The sequence below is a fragment of the Poecilia mexicana genome, unplaced genomic scaffold, assembly GCF_051168715.1.
Source record: "Poecilia mexicana isolate PSO_F unplaced genomic scaffold, ASM5116871v1 scaffold_21, whole genome shotgun sequence".
NCBI lineage: Eukaryota > Metazoa > Chordata > Actinopteri > Cyprinodontiformes > Poeciliidae > Poecilia > Poecilia mexicana.
The window spans coordinates 24,066,887-24,081,621 of NW_028263390.1; the positions used below are offsets into that span (position 1 = coordinate 24,066,887).

Here is a 14,735-nt window from a genome sequence, read left to right on the forward strand (position 1 = left end):
TATATATCAAAAAAAAAATTCCCTTCTCACCCTCCGCGGGTGGTCTCTTTCATCCTCTGAGCTCGGGTCCTCTACCAGAGGCCTGGGAGCTTCAGGTTCTCCTCCAGTATCTTGGCTGTGCCTAGAACTGCACATTTCTGAACTGAGATGTCTGATGTTGTTCCTGGGATCTGTTTGAGCCACTGCTCCAGTTTGGGGGTGACTGCCCCGAGGGCCCCGATGACCACAGGCACCACGGTGGTCTTCACCTTCCAGGCCTTCTCCAGTTCCTCTTTGAGGCCCTGGTATTTCTCCAGTTTCTCGTGCTCCTTTTTCCTGATGTTGTAATCACTTGGTATTGCTACATCCACCACAACGGCTTTCCTCTGTTCTTTATCCACCACCACAATGTCTGGTTGGTTCGCCATTACCATTTTGTCTGTCTGGATCTGGAAGTCCCACAGGATCTTAGCTCAGTCATTCTCCACCACTGTTCCCCACTTTGACCTCGGGGCTTCCAGTCCATATTCGGCACAGATGTTCCTGTACACTATTCCTGCCACTTGGTTATGTCGTTCCATGTACTCTTTCCCTGCCAGCATCTTGCACCCTGCTGTTATGTGCTGGATTGTCTCAGAGGCCTCCTTGCACAACCTACACCTTGGGTCTTGTCTGGTGTGGTAGATCTGAGCCTCTATTGCTCTGGTGTTTAGGGCCTGTTCCTGTGCAGCCAGGATGAGGGCCTCTGTGCTGTCCTTGAGTCCAGTTTTCTCCAGCCATTGGTAGGATTTCCTGATATCAGCCACTTCAGTTATTTGTCGGTGGTACATCCCATGTAGAGGCTTGATGGTACCTCCAGCACCTCATCCTCTGTTCCCCATTGTCTGAGACATATATATATATATACATATATATACATATATACATATATATATATATCGAGAGAGAGAGGTAGAGATAGATAGATAGATAGATAGATAGATAGATAGATAGATAGATAGATAGATAGATAGATAGATAGATAGATAGATAGATAGATAGATAGATAGATAGATAGATAGATAGATAGATAGATAGATAGATAGATAGATAGATAGATCACAGGTTACTCTTTTATGCGGCTGTCTGACATCTAAAATGTGTATGAAGTTCATCCAGAATCCTTTTTTAGATAATAGATATCAATCTAACCAGAAAAGACTGATATTCTCTTCATGTTGGCTAAATTTTTTGATGAAGTACCATCTCTTTTTTTAAGATACACAACACTTTTGCAGAAACCACCTCAATTTTTCTCTAAGACAGGAGAGACAGATTTTGCATAAGGAGTCTGGTTTCTTGCATCTGTAAATATCCCCTAATATTTCCCTAAAGGATACACCTGAATGTTGAAAAGCAAAGCTTTTGTTTTCTAAATGGGTCGTGATCCATTTTTCTTGTGGAGTCCAACAGATAAGCCATTTGTCAAGTATGTGCGTTCCTTTTTTAATCAATTTGCACAGTTTAAAACCATTCATCTCCATATCCCTGTTTGACTGCTTTATTAGATGCAAAATGTCAGATAGTGTAATAACGGTGAAGCAAGGCTCTGGATTATTGCAGAATCACCAAACACAAATGATTTCTTCCCTGATTATCTTCCTCTGGCACCTTGCCATATTCCTGTTTTTTTTTTTTTTGTTTTTTTGTTTTTTTTTTTGTTTTGCTGTAGCAGCACATCAACATATTGAGGACATTTAAATGAAGACATTTTGTTCTCTGATAATAATTCAATATGTTATACAACACAAGGAAATGATTAGCTGAAAATGAGAATAAAATCAACTGGAATCTAACTTGTTATTGGCTGCAAACAGATTAATGCTCCTGCTTTTCTTTTTTAAATAAGACAAATTCAATTGAACAACACAAAAGGCCTGCGTCATATTGAGTTTTTTCTTTTCTATTTCTATTTCTGCTTCTGCATTTTCTCCATGTGCTTAGCCAAGCAAAACATGGCTAAAACTGGTTAGAAAGCCAGCTGGACCTCTATTTAAATCTCATTATTACAGTCAGCAAGAAATTCTCTTTCTTCAGATCTGACCCTTGGCCTCATGCCCTTCATCTAGTGCAGATGAGAAGTGTGAAAGCATCATGGTGGAATGAGGTTATCAAAATGTCCAGGTGAAGTGCTTCTGAGCTGGGAATGAAAAGATTTGAGCCAAGTTGGTGCATAGCTTTGAGGCAGAGGGCATCTCATGGTGCCAGCCAACAACTGGTTTCATTCACCTGAGGCTTCCTCAAAGCCAGTTCAACCAATCATGTTCAAAAACGGTACTTTAGGTGATTGTGGTTCAAAAAAGTTCCATTCATAAGTTACCAGGCATCTGAACCAGTGGCAGATCATTAAAGTACGGCTGGATCTGTCTATTTATCATTATCTATTTTATTCAATAAATTAAATGTGTTCCATGTGATATCAAACCACTTAAACATGCTAGGCCAAGGCTCATCTTCTGTGATGTAATCCTCTTTATTTTAAATAATCTTTTTATCAAACAAGTACAGAAGAAAATAGACAGAGATGAAGTTATTAGCACAAATATTCTAGAACACATATCTAAGTAGAAAAATATGAACCAATGGAATGTGTTTATTTTAAAATGAGCTGGACTGGGATTTCAGTGTTTGGTAATGGATTGAACTGGTATCAGTAGTGATGCACTAGCATTAAGTTGAAATATATATAGTAGTCATTAATGGAACTCACACATGTAAAAATATCTGGGTATGATTTTGCTGCAAGTCTGTTCAATAAATAACTGAACAGTGTGAAAAACCTTTAGAATTATGCTTTTCTTAGAAAACTTCAAGAGAAACATCAAAATAATTTCTTCAACAGGTTGCCAGGTGACAGATAAACAAATATCAGAGCTGTTTCTCATTTTATTGAGATTAGATCATAAAAGCTACAAACAGATTTAATTACATGTCATAGATCTGCCTGAAGAAAATCACATTTAGTCGAGTTCTGAACGACTTCAATACATTCTCATGGTTTTTTTAATATTCCTAATAATTTTGGAGGGGATGTTAGACATAAATAATAATCAGCAGTGTGAGAGAGGAGAAGTGAAGACATGGAGCTAATCCTCATCTGTCAATGATTTATATGTATTTTGCTCAGAATATTCCAAAAATATTCATGATTAATGTGACTCCATTTGAGTGTCTTTCTGCAGCATTCCAAGAAATCCAGGTGTTCATCCCTCAAAGGCAGCATTTAACTCAAATGGCCTTCCATGCATAATACTTTCTGCTCTCTGATGATGGGCTTCAACAAGTTTTCTTCAAAATGCCTTGAGCATAAAATCAGCCAAGTCATGTGGAATTAGGTAATACAGAAAAACAATGTTGATGCTTGCCATCTTTACAGCTCTCAGGAAAAGTGCCGACACTCAGCAGCAGGAAAGGAAAGGTTCTGTAACATAGACATTACCACTGAGCTTCTCTATTATAGTTTATACTAGAAATTTCTTTCAGTTCAAGATAAGCAAAGATTGCTGATGTACAGATCAGATGGAGATGTTCAGTCATGTAATAATTCCTTCTCCAGTGCTCATATTTGTAAACAGTTTCTCAATTGATAATAGTTTAAAAGTCTGTAAAGTCTACATTAATAAAGGCAAATCTCAGTAAACTAGAGTATAATGAAGTGAACTGATTTCAGTCTTTTCATTCAAAAGTGATACATAGATTGTTCCACACCAGGAGGTACATTCCAAGTTTTTATATTGATGATAAAGGCTAACTCAAACCTGCAGTTCTGTTTCCTAAGAAATGAGATGGACTATTCCAAAAGACCAATAAGAATTTTTTTAACACAATGCAGTTATATTAGGACTGTATTATAGTTTTATGGACTGACCTGGTGGGGTACAGCCTGTGCTTCACCAGTGCAGGAAACACAATCGTGTTCAAAAATCATGAAGACACACACATTTATGCCCACAACGTTAAGAGCAATTAAGGATGTTTCCACACTGATGGTCCAGTAGTCTCAGTTCAATTGGGAACCAAAATTGCAACATTTGTATCATTTTCAGCTGTTCTCGTTCTCATTCTCACTGAATGAAAAACCAGTTCCCCTCCTCGTCTGTGGTGGCACTGCACCACAAACCATAGAAGGAAATGACACAAAAACCTCTGAAGGAGACACTGAGCGCAACTTACTTCCTTCTTCACGGAATGTAAACCAAAATGGAGTGGCTTCAGATTTTTGCGGTTGTACGATTTCTCTTTTGACTTTGGCTAAAGACGACAAGACATTCCTACTGCTAGACGTTTGTGTTTATTTTAGTTGTTTTGCCCAGAATGCCTTGCACCATCATCAAGTTCCTGTTTTTGGAGCGGTCTGTGGTTTGCTTGCATTCACATATTCATTCGAATTGCACCAGAGTTAATTTCCACCAAACCAAAACCTACGATTTTATGCAGACCAGTGTTTATGTTTTTGGTCTGCATCAGATTTTGATTAGACATTCACACTTCCCCAAGTGAAATGGAGTTTCTAGACAAATAGACTAGAGTTTGATTAAAGTGAACTAATCAGAGCTGGTGTGGATGCACCCAGTGGCGCAAAAAGTGTGTATGCAGCGCATGCAAGCATAGGGGCGCTGCACCAGAGGGGGCGTCAAAACCCCATCTGGAGGGGGTGGCGCCCCGATGATGTCTTTGCATACACTTCAGCGCGCCCTTATGCTCCTTCACCTCGCGCACATAACGGGGTAAATGTAGCGAGTTTTACCTTTCACGTGTCTTCGTCTCGGGGGGGGGAGGATAAGAGCGAGCGTATGTTTTCTACGCTCCTTCACCTATACATACCTTCCTGGGGGGGAGGGGGGGCCGATTTATGTTTTTGCATCCACCTGAATAATATGTAGTTGCGACCCTGGATGCACCCTTGGAGACACCAAAGATCTAACAGTCATGCTTTTGAACCTTGGGAGGAAGCAAATACCTGGAGAGATCCCACACCAACTGCACCCCTGTGCAGCCTGTATTCCTAGATACTAATGGAAAATCTATTGGAAAGAAGATACATAGCAGAAACACATACACAAACAACAAGAAAGACAAAGCCTTGAAGGGACCTTGAACCAATCTGTGTACTACAAGAAGCCACAAACAGACATATCAAGGACCTGCCTGCAACGGTCACCTTTCCTGAAGTAAACCACTCTGGAAAAAAGGCAATGTCAGAAATATCTTAGTAGGTCTAAGAAGAAGGAGGTCTTGAGTCTGATGGAAGAGTGGAGAAGCACAAAATCTTTACTTGAGGCCATTCAGTGATGATCTGTAGTGTCATGTCACCTGCTGGTGTTGGTCCACTGGGCTTTATCAAGTTTAAACTCAGCACAGACATTTATCAGGAAATGTTCATTTCATGCCTTTCTGCTGACAAGCTTTATGAAGAAAATTTCATTTTCCAGCAGGACATGGTACCTAGTCACACTGCCAAAAGTCCTTCTACCTGGTTTAATAGCTGTGGTATCACTAGGCTTTCTTCACCCAAAGCCCTTAGATAAAGTGAGGGTTGTTGCCATGAGGAAGATGAGAGACACCAGAGTTAACAGTGCTGAAACCTTTCAAGCATTGTTTCCATTAAAGCTCAGCAGAACCACAGGCTGATTCCCTCCACGCCATGCCACAGTAATTCATTTAGAAAGTCCCTCCACTGGGTGCATCTACTGTAAAATAAATGGACATAATTCTCAGGAGTTTGACATTTCTATAAATAAATGTAATCATTGAAACAAACGAACATGTTGATTATGCTGTAATTTAGCTGTAGCTGTCGAGACGTCCCATTGTGTGGAAATGAGCAGCTTTTTTTCAAATCTCTGTCAGGATGATTTCACTGTGCTTCCGAAACCCTGAGGAGGCCAGTCCACCACTGATGGTGCTCAACACACAGATGGATGTTTGCTGCATTGTGTGGGGCATGAAGATTATGCAGAAAAATAACATTACAAAAAAATGCTCTCCATTCTATTCATATTTTATGTTCATAATTGGAATTTGAAGATTGGATCCATCACCTTTTTGGATGTGTTGCCACTGAAGTTCAGATCAGAGGCTTCAGCGAACAATAGATCAGTTGAGGGTTCACACACTTCACTCACATCTTCTGCCAAATATTGACTGAGATTTATTTATTTTTTCTCAAGGACGTGACATTCAGATGCTTCCCCCGTCTGCATGTTGCGTTCAGGGCTTTCAGCTGCCAAACTGCTGCAACATACCCAGCTTTCAGCTCATCGCTCTTTGGATGTCTCTTTGTAGGAGAAAAAAATGACCATTTTTAATTTCATGCTGGCCAAAATCAACTTTATATTGTGCCTTTCATATAAATACACTTTAGAAATAAATTATGTTCTGCTTTTCAAAATTATTTTTAAAGATGGCACTCAAAGTTCAATTTCTTATGTTTTGCTGTTATGGGTCCTCCCCTCTGCCTTTCTCCTTAGTATTTTAAATAACATTGGTAATTTTTAAATTTTTATCAACACAAAAGCTGCACCATAATCTGTGAATAACTCCTGAAGTTTTCTAACAGAAGAAACCATGAGAAGGGGCAACCTGGTGAAGAAAGTGAATCATGTATGAGGAAGACAGAGCTTCAATGAAATGCTAAAATTACAAATTCATCTTTAGATGAAGATATGAAGATTGAGATATCGCTACTTTACTCCATTTTAAAAACCTTGTTCTCCAAATGAAAACACTAAAGCTGGGACAGATTGTGCAGTTAATGAAAAAACAAAATCTCGTGAAACCTGAGCCTTGGCTTCACATAGACAGCTGAGCAGACTTGGAAGCAGCATAGAGCCACTAATGGACACCCCACAAAAAATACTGGGACTGCTTAAATATGTGATCGAATGAAATCCTTTCAATCTCTGCTGAGGAACTGACGTTTATGGCTGATTTAAAAGGAGGGAGTTTGTAGGATGGCCAGAAGAGATCTTACTGTCTCATCAAGTAAGCAGGTACAAATGTTTTACAGGTTTTAGAAAAGACAATTCAACAGTTCAGTACAATCCCCCACCCCGCCCCCCCCCCCGATCCCCCAAAATAACAGACTCTTTTCGGAAAGGGGTCCACATGATGGACATCAAAACAACCAATTGGCTCCTGAAAGTTTGAGGAAAAACAGACAGTATCCTAAAGTCACTTTTATTCAGTTGATTTTATGGTAAAATTGGCCATGGGGTGCTGATCAGCAAACAAGGATACAAACCATGCTTGTCATTTTTTTTCATTAGCAAAGAAGACGATCATGGATTACAGTCGTTAACCTTAAGGGCAGGCAGCCCTCCAGAAGTGCAGCCAAGACTTTTTACAAGGTAAGAAGAATAAGGTTCATATGCTGTACTTCATAATCTTTAGTAACCATGGAGAAAATGCCGCACTGTCATACAAGAAGAAGTTGTAGAATAGAATCACAGTAAATATCCAATAATCAGTGAGTGATTTTAGGCTCGGCCAATTAACGTGGGCCCAATCTCAGACTTTACTAAATCTATTTTTAAATAATGTAAGTGATGCTCATGGTTTTAGTAGGAAAGGGGGACCGGGGTCTCTATCAGATTCTGCCTAAGGCCCCATATTACCGTGACACAGCCCTGCATGAAGAGCTGCGCATCTCTCTGCTGGATGCTCACTTCCAGCCCAGATCCCATCAGCAGCGGTACAAATTTGCCTGGTAGTAACGTTAGGTTAAGATGAAGCAAAGAGCAGACAATGAGCAGGTGATACCAGGGCTTTGAGGTGCGTTGCAGTGACTGGGAATTTAGTCCAGCACTGGGGCAGAATGATAGAATAAAGCCCAGAGTGCTAACAACATGGAGGCTGAGGCACTGAGAGTCAGTTCAGTCATTATTAGACTGAGGGCAGCCAGACTCATTTATTTTGCAAAGTTGTTATTTTTAGCTAAATATTCTTGTTGAGGGTCACAAGCAGGCCTCCTGATGCACAGATTAAATAAGACAAAAACTCAAAAAAGGGCACTTGGGTCATCGAGGACAAAAGGGGCAGGAGCTCCGGCCTCTCAGTTCTCTCCCTCTGTAAGGCCTGACTGGACCCTCCAGAAGGCATTCTGGTCCACATAAAAGCGGGTGAGGTTTGCTGAATGGTGGGGTACAGAATGCCCTGGGAAATCCCCAGGATCATAGAACTTCTGAAATGATTAAAATATAAGAAAAAAAACATTTGATATTATGGTTCAATAAGAAAAAAGAGAAGACGAAAGAAAATAAACACAAAACCATCTAATTACATATTTATAAATGAATCACAAAGGACACAAGGCATTTCTGTAGAGATTGTATTATATTTCCAAAAATATATGTACAGTCTATTACAAAGATTACAAAGCAAAAAGAATTGTCTATGTAAAAGAAATTATCTAATTTAAATCATCTCACATTTCCGCTGTTAGGGAAAATACTTTTTGACCAGTGAATATTCTCAATGCTTTCATCACAAAAAAATAAATATTAAATCAAAAATTTGCATCACTGTACAAGAAACTGAAGGCAACATGAAAACAAAGTCTAGATTCAAAATGAACATCCTATCAACTGTCTTTGGTCCTAAATGGAAAACAAAATATCTTCAACTGAAATCTTGTGGATGACAATAATTCATCTGTGATATACAAAAATATAGTGCATTTTCCATGTAATCAGAGCTCTCTACTAAGGAATAGCCGTAAAAAACAAACAATATAAATAAAATGTACAAGTTTTACAGTTCAAACGTAGTCAAAGATCCCCTCAGAGCTCTGCTCTTTCTGACACAATCGACAGTGTGGCTGTCTTTGGAATTATCCACTTCCTCCCCAAAAAGGTAATGTCCAGCTGCTTGACATCTTGATTTGAAAAATAACTTTATACTCTGTCATTTCTGATTTCAACCACTACTCCATTACCTGTGAGTCTCAGCTCTTTTTTGTCTTTTTGTACATTATACTTAAAAAAACACAAACTGCTGAAATAACCTTTTTCACATCAAAACCTTCTTATCCAGAGCTAAGTGACCTGAATTACATATGCCAATAAAAATAATCAGAAACTGGTTTGTGAAAGTTGCAGGTGATTCGTTCGCTGAATCAATTGTAACCTGGCAGTAATCTCAATTTGGCTTCAACTGCTGCCTCCCAAGCCCAGAAAAAAATGGGAGTGAGGCATCTTAGAGTCAGGTTAGAAAATCACACCATGAAGTAAAGAGCTGGGTGAGAGAAAGGGGGAGCCGTCTGTAAACTAGGGAGTTTTGTGCTGACTGAATGACTTCATGCTGTATTCAATTCAAAGGCCTGGCCGAAACCCAACTGCTGAGTTCTGCTGTATAGATGAAAGAAGGGGATGTGTGACAAGGAGTTCTGGTCAGGGCTAATTCCTGGTGTCTCTTCACCAATGGTGAAGCCCACAGTGAATAAAACCTACTATAAGTCGGCTACTGCTGTCTATCTTGAAGCAAAAAATAAATAATAATAATTTTAAAAAAAAGAATCAGATGCATATCTCATTCCATGTTCATTTAAAAATAAACTGGGTCAGTTTATTCAGTTAGTCAAATGTGTTTGCATAAAAAAGAACTTTCACACAAAATCAGCTTTTAATACAAATGAAAACAAAGTATTGTGTTAAAAATGACAATCAGCTAATTTCAAAGATCAGAAACTAATCACCTGACGGAAAGCATCAGCCTAAATGAAACAGTAAGAACATCCACTGCCTTGAAAAACATCCAAAGAATTTAAGGAGATTGAATCTGAATGTTTTTTGTTGCATTACATTGTATCTATTTGTTCAATTTGCATGCAGTGGCTGCTACTGCTGCGTATTACTTTTACCATTAAACCGGAGTGCACAAAACACAAAGGGCCAGACTCCATCTTCAGCAGCAAATTCTTAGTTAGCGTGTTTGGAAAGGCTGGACTGCTGCGTGATGAAGAGGACAGCACAAGGTCAATAGCAAATTTGCCTTAAGATGAAAGTGACATTGAGAGTGACAACAAAGAGAGACTGAGGAAATTTGTGTGAGAATGTCACTGAAGAAGACAACTTTAGTGGCTTTAATGTACAAGAGGAAGATGAAGATAGCACTCAATGGTCATATCACATGCACGTTTGGGAAAAAGCATTTACCTGCTTGTATTACTGGTAGATAATTCATTAAAAGTAAAAAAAAAAAAAAAAAAAAAAAAAAAAAAAAATCCAAAAACCTTTGTGTGTAAATAACTCATGTCAGATGAGTGGGGGCTAAATGTGAAACCCTTTTTTCCTTTTTGTTTTAGTCCGGAATTTACGGTACATGGAAATTTGATTCTTTCATGTCAGTTGATCTTAAAATGCTCAATGAGAAAGATAGCAGTGATCATGCTGCAAACCATTTTTTCCATCTCTTGTTTTTAGTGACTGGGTCTATCTCCCATTTTCTTGCATCAGAAAGATGTGAATGAAGCACAGAAATGCCACAGAGCTTGGATAAGACTCAAGCTTCTGTTTCACTAAAAATCTGGTTTCTCTATGTCCTGGAGGTGAAACATTCAGGAATATATTAATACAATATTAGGAGGTTATGGCAGCAGTGAAATAAATTACAATGATTGTTGTCAGTGACCCAACCCCCCATATTATGACAGCTGAATAAATACATCTTTATATCAAAGAAAATTGCAATAAGTCACATTCAGTTAACAAGAAAACGTTTTTTCGTTTTTGAAGTAGCGACAGATGGCACCAAAGAGGTTGATCAGCCTTAAAACACATCGTTCACCCCCCACATGCCTCTGCTTCTGCTCTGTTTTCCACACAAAGTCACACAGAAAAAAAGAGGAGAATATTTCAATGCATGTTCCGTCACATCCACGCCTGTGAGGGAAGAGCGGCGGAGACGCATAAATAAACAAGAGGAGCTGCGCAGCTGCCCGCGGAGCCAGGACGGAAGGATTTACCAGCAAGGCCTGTGTCTGACGAAGACTCCATCCTTTGGTCCCGGGTTTTTTTCAGACGCCAACCCCGAAGGATCTCTTTGATTTCTGGGTGGTGCAATGTGTTGGAGGATGATGTTAGCATGGCTAATTTGCACCTTTTTAGAGTTTCAAATGGTGCCACTTTCATCTTTGCGACAACTCAGCTTGACATTTCCATGCTGTGTTAGATTTTCATCAAATGTTTACCATATCATAAAGGCAAAACACAACATGACTATTTCATTTGATGACTTGGCATGGCACGTTTCTGAGCGCGCTCCAAAGCATTTTAGGTCATAGAGGTACATTCCTTCTCCTTTCTGGGGGCGACAGAATCTTTCCAAAGGGTTTGTCAGCACACAGTAGCACACACATGATTTTCATACATAGCACCATAAAGGATCTCTGTTGAAGACTGCTTCTCCCTGGTAATTATTGCTCTTTTAGTCAATCTCTTCACGACTGAATCTGTCATTCCTGGTAATAGTCTGAGTTTGTGCACACCAGATCTAGTCACAGATAAGAAGACATCACACCACAAGAAAAAAAAAATGACAAAAACTTCTAAAGGAGCCACAGATAGCATCGCCATTAAAGTACCTAAAGCATTGTAAATACTAAATCTAAATATGTTTTAAGGCAGTATGACATCTCCTCTGTTACGAGATCCAACCTTAAACACCATCCAATTTGCAGGAACAAACTATGTGCAAGATTTTAGGCAGAATGATAGCAGAACTACAGAGTGGCTGCAAATTGAATACAATCTTTGAACTGTGCTCGCAGATTTTCATAAGTTCTAAGACTTTGTGTCCTGTTGTGAATTCTGACTAATAGATATTGCTACTCTGATATAAAAACCATGTGACTAGAGGAAAAGTTTGCCATTATTGTGCAAACTTATTCAAAAGTCTGAAGATTGCGACATACCCCATTTCCTGGGCTGCAAACAAGCATGTTGGGATGCAATAAGGATGTTAAAAACAAGTTAAAGAAAAGACAAAAACTGCAACCAGCTCAGTCCTGCACGACTCAGCACAAACAGTACCTTGAAATCTGCAACGCAAAGCTCTGTCGGCATCTGGATAAGAGTTACCCTGTTGTCACATCCAAGGACAAGGAGGAAAACAAGTCCTGTGGATGCCACAGTATTTCCTTGTGGCAAGCACACAGAAAATAAAGACTGTAGAAAAAGGAACCAAAGCAATTTTCGTTTGCTTTGTAAAGGAAATTCACATCTATGGTGTGCGCTTAATTCCATCATTAAGGTAATAAAACTCATTTCTGACTCGCCCCTTGATATGTAGTTGAGTTCTTAAGCGCGTCTACAAATAAGAAAGAAAAACAAGTCATCTCATACAGGTAGTTGATTTTTGTCGCTGCTTCTTGCCCTTTCCTCTCTTTAGTGCCCTTTGAAGAAACGGACCTCATTCCTTCGCCGAGGAACAAAGGAATGATTTCCCTCCAGACGCAGTAGGAGGAGTCAGACACAGCAGATATCCGTGTACTTTGACCAGGCGCTGCTCCAGATTAGTCCTGCCTTAGTGTTTTTACCCTGACAGAGGCGTCCCGTCGCAGCGTGTCACACCTGGACTCCTGTACCATGAAGGTGCAGCATCTGGGCTCTCATAGTCTGTATGCTGCTCATGATCTTTTTCTGGTGGCCCACTAGTGTGATTCCTAAGCTCATCACATCCCTGCAAGACAACACATCCATCACTGTACAAATGGAGCCTGTTATAGACTCAAGTCTCTTTTCAATGAACAGATTTTTACATTATACACAGCTGAGAAAATAAGTTCTCAGCATGTCAACTACTGACAAAATTTCCACCAGAAACTGGAAAGAATTCATGAAAACCAAACAGTCCATACATTATGTATGACGAAGTACAATTACACACTGAGCAGATATTCATGAAGAAACAGGACATAGAAAGTTAAATCCATCACCATTTATGAAGTAAGCACTGCCAGTTAAAACCAGTTAGTTTAGTTTAAATTAGTTTCTCATTGTAAAGATATATCACACAGAAACATCTTATGATGGGTGAAAACAAAGGGCTCTATCAGGACCTTGTACTATACAGGAAATGTTGTAAAAGTTTGCTGGACGATACATTTTCCCTGAAGTTGTTGCAATAAGACATAATATTGTTGTTTAGAGACAATTTGCAAGAAACATAATGGTTATGGCACAACAATGCAAGAACACGTTCTCAAAGATCAATAAAAGTTAGTTTCGAATGAACATCTAACACTGGAACTGGAAGACAATTGAAATAGCCAAAATAAAAAAATAAAATAACAAAAACAACAAAAAAATAAATTATGAAGTCTCTGTAAACAAAATCGCCCTTCAAAAGGAGAAAAAGAGATAAATCATGCAAATTGAGCTCATTTTAATTTATCAGGTAATTGATTTATTGCTTATTATTGACAGGCCTGTTCAAAACTTTTCCCCACTATAGGTATATATTTTATCTGAGGGCTCATCTGATCAAACCAACGGCAGAAACAAGTTCTTCTGTCTTTTGTTGGGAAAAGCAATGGCATTAATGGAGTGACCTGATTTAGGCTCTAAAAATAGATATACATGGGCAATCCAGTGTTTGCATGCTTATGAAGACAGCTTTTGATAAATGATACAAGACAAAAGCGTAACGGAAGGAGTCAGTGAACCGCCTCGTGTATAGAAGGGAATTTTTGCTGTATTCTTTTAGCCCTAAAATGAGAGAAGGCTTTAGATGAATTGTTTTTAAAAGACAGTAGTTCTTTGTAGCATATGAGGTTAGAGCTCATTTTTGAGTTAAACTAATAAGCAGAGCAAACTAGCAGGCAGGGAAATAACAGTTTCTGTGGATGTATAAATCCATGCTGATAAAAGAGATGTGAATGAAGCTGTTGTTGAAAAATGAGCTCAGCTCCTCTGGATGGAACCAAAACATGCAGAACTCGTGTTGAGCATATAAACTCTGCATTGTGAAAATGGAAAAAATAACATTAACAAAGTCAAGCATGTGAAAATCTGAATAAGACCTGTTATTACAAAAGCTCTGGTAATAAAACAGACAGCATAACAGTGGCATTCTCTGCAACTTATTTTTAGGAAGTCATTTTTATCTACTGACATTTTTATGCTATCATGTTCTATCAAATATCTTTCTTCTGTTTCCATCAAAATGTTTAGCATGATACATGATACATCTGCAGCATATCCAAAAAGCACATCAAAAATGCCTTTGGAACAATCCTGGAACATTTGGTTGATAGACTGAATTCATGCTTTGCAGTACTGACTCACTAATAACACAACTTAATCTAATGCCATTCTATGCAGATGCTTGATTTGTTCACCTAATTTAGGACTGTTGCAATAAATCAATTTTTTGCATGATAAATTAAAATGAGGTTGATGTGTTCCACTTGCATGTTTGTTTTTGTCACATCTCTCATTTTCTACCAAAGAGACTGGATGAAAAATATCTTCACCTTGCAGAAAAAGCATAACGGGCTCAACACATGAGGTGATGCGGCTCTGGAACTTGTGCGATGAGGCGACAATCGCTTGTGCTTTTCTTGCTATCGACCGAAGAAATTTGTTCATGAGAAATGAAATGAAGAAAATAAAGTTAAAAAAAATTTTAGCGTTTGCGACGGTAGTCACTATTGCGTCACATGTGTTGTTGGCTTCACCGTGGGTCGTGATGACTTTGGTCTGCCACTGTGGCTTGCC

At 38.9% G+C, this 14,735-nt stretch overlaps 1 protein-coding gene across 1 annotated transcript in view; it reads right to left on the reverse strand.

The window, feature by feature from the left end:
• Nucleotides 1–8,333: 8,333 nt before the first annotated feature.
• epha7 (eph receptor A7) overlaps nucleotides 8,334–14,735 on the reverse strand; it is a 168,202-nt gene continuing 161,800 nt past the window's right edge. The window contains exon 17 of the mRNA XM_088001716.1: nucleotides 8,334–12,696. Coding sequence (XP_087857842.1) covers nucleotides 12,582–12,696 — 115 coding nt within the window. The 3' untranslated portion in view covers nucleotides 8,334–12,581. The remainder of the gene's footprint in view (nucleotides 12,697–14,735) is intronic.